Here is a 6,602-nt window from a genome sequence, read left to right on the forward strand (position 1 = left end):
TCTTTTATCAACAATAACATAAAAATAATAATTATGCGCTTATTGGTATTGGACATAATTTTAATATGAGTAAAAATTTGTATTAATTTTTTATTTAATTAGAAAAAATATTTTAATCCTTAAATATGCTTAAGTATGCCATAAGTAGTTTAATGGTCTCTAAAAGTGACTTTGCTCTATTTGAGCATCTGACACAGAAAAATCATCTCAACCAATGGCGTGAGTTTGGGGCCAGGATTACCTGTTTTAACGACCAATGGCAGACAGGGGGGAGTTTTTGGGAAACCTGTCTAATGGCAGTCATTATCTCTGCAATTCGGTGCTGCTAATAGCACAGAAATAACACAATGTACCCTCCTCAAATTAGTGTACTGTAAATCATTTTGTGTAAGTACAATAAAATCTAACCATTTCACAGTTGAAATACTCCAAGAAAAAATATATTACAAGCATTTAAATTTGCCATTTGTGTGTAGGAGATAGCTGCGGAACGTCTAGAGGTGGTGGCCCATGATCTCGGGATGCTATAATAAGTTCTCTGTCTCAGGGCTGATTGTGTTAAAAGCCACTTTGTTTCCATGAGAGTGGCATCGCTTATCTCCAGCCATCTCCGCCGTACTCGCATGCCTCTGCAGCTAAACAGTCTAGATTGCTCTCAAGTTCAATTAACTCCCCTTTGTCTAACTCCCTTGGCTGTGCCGGAGTGCATATGTGTGTATGCATCACACGCACACCTCATGACTGCGCGTGTGTGCGTGCTCATAGATCCCACCCTCCCATCTCATCTGCAGCTGTCTTCTCATCACTGTATAGAGACACAATATCTTAAGCATTGGCATGCAATGATACAAAGCGTTGGCCCTGCGTAGACAGACAGTATTGTGTGGATGGTGTGAGCTGCAGCCTGTAATATGAGCAGTGTGATCTCCTGATCCCGAATCGGTGCTGAATACTGATGAGCCACTCTGCCCTGCTGTAGTTATTGGTGCGTTGGCTGGAGCACGACTGCAGATACCAGTACATGGAGGAACTGCTGCAACACGTGCGCTACGGCCTGATGGAGGTCTCCGCCCTGCACCGTGTGGCCAGCAGTCACCCCTTCCTCAACTCCAGCAGCACTGTCGCCGCCCTGGTGGAGGAGGCGTTGGACTACCACCGGTCTGTATTTGCACAGCCTTTACGTCAGACGGCCCGCACAACGCCTCGCTTTCAGTCACTAACTTTATATATCATCGGCGGGCGCAAACGGGAGGTCAGCCGCGTACGGGAGTTGCGGTTCTTCAACCCTGCCGCGCAGGAGCACACGCGTGTCGCCGGGGGTTCGAACTGGAGTGAGTTAGCACCCATGCCTGCTGGACGAAGTCACCACTGCGTGGCTGTCATGGGCAACTTCCTGTTCGTGGCTGGCGGAGAGGTGGAACACGCCACTGGAAGGACATGTGCGGTGAGGACGGCATGTCGGTACGATCCGAGGGTGAACCGCTGGACTGATATTGCACCAATGAAGGCGTGCAGGGAGCACTTTGTGCTGGGAGCTCTGGGACAGTATCTCTATGCCGTAGGGGGGAGGAACGAACTAAGGCAGGTTCTACCCAGTGTGGAGCGCTACTGCCCCAAGAGGAACAAGTGGACTTATGTGCAACCTTTTGACCGTTCGCTGTCCTGTCATGCAGGATGTGTGGCTGACGGGCTGCTCTGGGTCTCAGGTAATAATACGTTCCTTCACATTTACCCCACTATTCTGCAAGTTCTAGGCCCAAAAGTAAAAAAACATTACTAGCATCAGTTTAACATATAATGTTGACTTCTTCTGCTGCAGGTGGTGTCACTAACACAGCTCAGTACCAGAATCGACTGATGGTGTATGACCCAGGACAGGTAACATATTGTATTTATGTGGTTATGTGAGAATAATGTGGCTGGATAAGTGTCTCTTCATCTTAAAAAATTAAAATATTATATAACTATGAATTACCTTTAAATGCTGTTCTTTTGAACTTTCTATTCATCAAGAATCCTGAAAAAGTACCACGGCTTCTACAGAAATATTAAGCAGCACAACTGTTTTCAACATTGATAATAATAAGAAAATTTTCTTGAACATCAATTCAGCATATTAGAATAATTTCTAAAGGATCATGTCTGTGACACGGATTCTTTGCCATCACAGGAATAAATTAAATTTTAAAATATGTTATAAAACGGTTAGTTCCTGTCCTTTATTCTGATTGGTCAATAGCTGTGTTTTATCCACAATAAAACACGGCTATGATCGCTTCACCGAACGGTTCTGTGTATCACTATACAACACCCTTAGCAACCACTCTTAGCAACGTAAACTGTTTGTTCTCGGTTGATATTGTTCATTGAAGCTTACTGTATTAAGTAGAACTAGAAGAGTATTGTGAGAAAGAGCTCGATTGAACGAGTTTATTACCTGCATTCAGATTTAGCATTTTTCTTCAGGTCAGTCCTATGTTCATAATAAAAAATCTGTTTAAATGTCCGATGTATTATCTTGTCCTTTTAACAGTTAAGGGGTTTTCCCGTGACTGACAGTGCTATTCAAAGCATTTCTCAGTTGCGTCTTGTTCCGTGTTCACAACAATTCAGTCTTTTCAATATAAAAGTCTTCGCTACTGACTGACACACTCATAAAGACAGTCTTTGCCGCCATCTAAAGGCGTAATAATGTAACTTCTGTTGCTGTTCACGGTCAGGGACTATATTTTCCGGAGGAAGGAAGGCTTTTAGTTAAAGTTTATTTCATGACAGTTGCATTGATACATATTTTTGGCTTTAATATTTGTATTGTGTGGTAACCGTGGTAAAAGCAAGGCTAGTGCTGTATCGTGAATAAGTCAAGGCGGAAGGGGTTGCTGTGTGGCTGTCTTTGCGTCGTGTCTAACAACGCCCTTCAGCCGTCACTTATTCATGATGCAGCACAGCCTCTCGTACCTTATTTCTTAATTAAATTAGAAAATAGTTATTTGAAATTGTAATAATATTTGACTGTTTTTATGGCATTTTTGATCAAATAAATGCAGCCTTGGTGAGCATAAGTGACTTCATTAAAAAATATTAATCTTGTTATATAATTGTAGTTTCTGAAAATATGTCTTATTTTAATGTGTTAATATAAAGTACATGTTTTTCAGAATTTTGTGTCACCAAGAATTGTTTTGGAAAGACATTTTCAGTGTTGTGTCAACTAAATGATTGACAACAGAGCTAAAAACATTGTGACCTATCGAAAGGGCTGTCCATCTGTTAGCGAAAAATTACATATGGCATCTACCCTGATTAAGGTCAATGATGTTGCATATGCCTTTTAACATGCAAACTGCATTTAACATTGAATAGAGATAAAATATTAATTTACATTGGGCTCAAAAAACAAAAACAACAATCAAAAAAAACAAAAAAACAAACCCACTACAAATCCTCTACATACCACTGTAATTTCTTAATGTTACATTCAAAAAGACTTAAAAATAAGTATCGTCTAACTTCTGTGGTCAGTGCAACTGTGTGTTTTTCAAAGAGAGAGATATAAAGAAAGAAGAGAGGAGGAAAGAACAGGAGGCAGAGGCTCATTGGTATTCAAAGTGGCTTTGCATTCACCTGCCAGGAACAGCAACCCCCCACCCACACTACCCTCAACAGATGGTCGCCAAACACACACGTGTATATTCACACTCTCACTCACCACTGCTCGTGCAATCTCTGCATATACACGCACCTCTCACAAATAAATGCACACGCACATGCCCTGGAATATGCAAAAGAAATTAACGTTAAATGTTTGTTTTGACAGTGGTTTTGAAAATGTTTGGTTTTTTTCATGGAGGAAAAAAATAAAATATATATATATATATACTGCATGTGCAGTTTTAAACTATACCCGGAAAAAATGATTTATTCAAATATTTGGTAAACCCTTAGTTTAAAATGGTTGTTTTTAACAGTAATTGAAAATAAGAATAATTCACTTTTCATACTGTTCTTTCTTTTGTAATTCCCTCTCTGTCTTAGAATCAGTGGCTAGCGCGTAGTCCCATGTTGCAGAGGAGGGTGTACCATGTGATGGCAGCAGTCAAAAGGCAGCTGTATGTGCTTGGGGGGAACGATCTAGACTACAACAATGACCGCATCCTGGTTAGACACATCGACTCTTATGACATGGACATGGACCAGTGGACACGCTGCTCCTTCAGTCTCCTCACAGGTCACCGCACGCACTAAAATCATGTAATAGATATGATAATTCACCTACGCTCGAAGAACACATTTTCTTTTCTCTTTAAAATGTAGCTTTTCTGTATATACTGTTTTTTTAAGCATTATTACAAGTACTAAGCTGGTAATATGTGCTAAAATGAACCTAGTTTAGCTCATAAGACATTTTTTAAATGCACAGACTTTGGAGACAAAACTACTGTCAACCAATCAAAAAATTTTCACAAAGATTGTAAAGAGTAATACTTTCACTCAAAATGAGAAACAAGGTGTTTTTTTTCCCACAGTGTCCACTGTGCCTGAAAGGGTTAATAGACCTTGGTAATTATTTTTTTGTATGCGTAATCTCTACATTTTCCTCATAGGCCAAAATGAGGCAGGAGTATCTGTCCATGATGACAGAATATATGTAGTTGGTGGATATTCCATCTGGACAAATGAACCCCTTGCTTGCATTCAGGTGAGTTTGCTTGAATGCTGCATATGTTTGAATGACATGTTGAATAATTAATGTTGAAATCCTATCATTTGTCTGTTTGGCAGGTGCTAGATGTGAGCACCAAGGGTAAAGAGGAGGTTTTTTATGGGCCGACGCTCCCGTTCGCTTCAAATGGAGTGGCGACGTGTTTCTTGCCTGCACCGTACTTCACCTGCCCCAACCTACAGACCCTACAAGTGCCACATCATAGGATAGGGGCTCTCTAACCTCCCCACTCATTACTCATTGAGGATATTCCCACAAACACACTATGAACCAGTGGAATCATGTAAGAGCCTATTGTACTCCCACAAATTGTGACAGGAGGATGCAGTGGAGTCATCGTTGATCATACATTGATCATGTAGAGCCAATATGAAATGTTCTGATGGATGTGGAAACATTCAAAAAGAAGTTGTTTTTTTGATTGTCAAGCTTGACTGGCGTTCATGCATTTCTGAACTGGATATGCTATGGTGCTGCAGCATGCTTATCCAGTTTAACAAGCAGTGTGTAAATCTGTCTGAATGATTAAGAGACACTTTATGGCCCAGACCCAAATGGCACACTTGATGTGAACCTCTAAAAGACTGTAGGTTGTCCCATTTGTCATTTTAACATTCAAAAAGGTGTTCATACCACACAGTCAACTTTTACTCAACAATCCATGCAGAATTACATCTAAGGAAAAACGCAAGTGCATTTGGGACAGGGCGGAAGTGCGAGGGATTTCATAGATTCAATCCACTCTCCACTCCGACCTTAATGTTCTGCAACATTGTTGTACTTTCTATCAAAACTCAGGATGAAGACTGTATTGTTTACTGAATGTGTATCATCACAGCTGACGACAAATACACACACAGCATCTTCACAATCTGCGTCAACAGTGGCATCTTGACTGTTCTCCATCCTTCCACCAAAAACTGCCCATTCCATAAGAAAACATGTAAGGGCACACTTTTTTTACATAATGTCTATAATAAATTTATGCAGTTGTGCAATGATTAGAATGGTGAGTTCTTTCATCTTTGATTCACTGGATGCAAACAGACGAGCGGTAGCTTTATTCCCAAAGTGTTCCCACTCTACTTTTTGACCAGTGAAGTTTTCCAGTCATTTGTGATCGCTGGCACTGTTGGGGAAAGTTACTTTTAAATGTAGTGCATTACAGTAAGCTAATAAATTAATAGCGTTACTTAGTTACTTTTTATGGAAAGTAATGTTAAGTTACTTTTGCATTACTTTTTCTCTTCTGGGCTGGGCTTCCTTGTTTGTTTGTTTTTTAATAACAAAAAAAAGTTTTATTTTTGGCTAATGTAAAGGCCCTTTCACACCAAAAGTGAAATGAATACGCCTCAGGCTGAAGGAAATGGAAATTCCCACTCAGCTCAAACAAACCTTTCAGCCGTGCTGCCATTCTGGACTGCAGAAAAATAGGACACGAGAAGAAAGTTCAACACTTTTATTTTAGTAATAAAAACAAAAACATTTTACACAAATGTGATGCTTCACTTAAAGGTGCTCTAAGTGATCCTGGGTGGAGTAACTTCCTGTTGACGTTCGAAGTGTTGTCAAACAAAACAGAGGCTAGCTAGACCCTCCCCTCCGTGCTTCCTGAAACAGTCATGAACGCGCATTTAAAATCATTCTTGTCGGTTATTGGCTGGAGCGTGTTTATTATGATTCGTGGTCCAGGCTGCACCAGTTTGTTTTTATTGCCGTTTTTGGAGCTTGTGGCGACTACAGAGACCGTGTTTTTTTACAGTGTGTTCAGGGGACAGGCAGCTAGCGGATAGTGAGGAGATGTTTGCTGTATGTGACAAAAAATGTTTTGGCCTAAAAACGCGTGACATCACTTAGAGCACCTTTAAGTCATTTTTGC

The 6,602-nt window shown here is 40.5% G+C and overlaps 1 protein-coding gene across 11 annotated transcripts in view; it reads left to right on the plus strand.

Moving 5' to 3' along the window:
* klhl32 (kelch-like family member 32) overlaps positions 1 to 5,725 on the plus strand; it is a 41,332-nt gene extending 35,607 nt beyond the window's left edge. For 6 of the 11 annotated variants that reach the window (XM_048151870.1, XM_048151869.1, XM_048151866.1 and 3 more), the window contains 5 exons: positions 980 to 1,706; positions 1,820 to 1,878; positions 4,036 to 4,228; positions 4,605 to 4,699; positions 4,783 to 5,725. In XM_048151870.1, coding sequence (XP_048007827.1) covers positions 980 to 1,706; positions 1,820 to 1,878; positions 4,036 to 4,228; positions 4,605 to 4,699; positions 4,783 to 4,944 — 1,236 coding nt within the window. In that variant the 3' untranslated portion in view covers positions 4,945 to 5,725. Of the gene's footprint in view, positions 1 to 476; positions 1,707 to 1,819; positions 1,879 to 4,035; positions 4,252 to 4,604; positions 4,700 to 4,782 lie in introns of those variants that run through there. The other 5 variants (XR_007178926.1, XR_007178927.1, XR_007178928.1 and 2 more) reach the window with 5 other exon arrangements.
* Positions 5,726 to 6,602: the final 877 nt, after the last annotated feature.

This window comes from Megalobrama amblycephala, linkage group LG13 (genome assembly GCF_018812025.1).
Source record: "Megalobrama amblycephala isolate DHTTF-2021 linkage group LG13, ASM1881202v1, whole genome shotgun sequence".
In the NCBI taxonomy this organism is placed as follows: Eukaryota; Metazoa; Chordata; class Actinopteri; order Cypriniformes; family Xenocyprididae; genus Megalobrama; species Megalobrama amblycephala.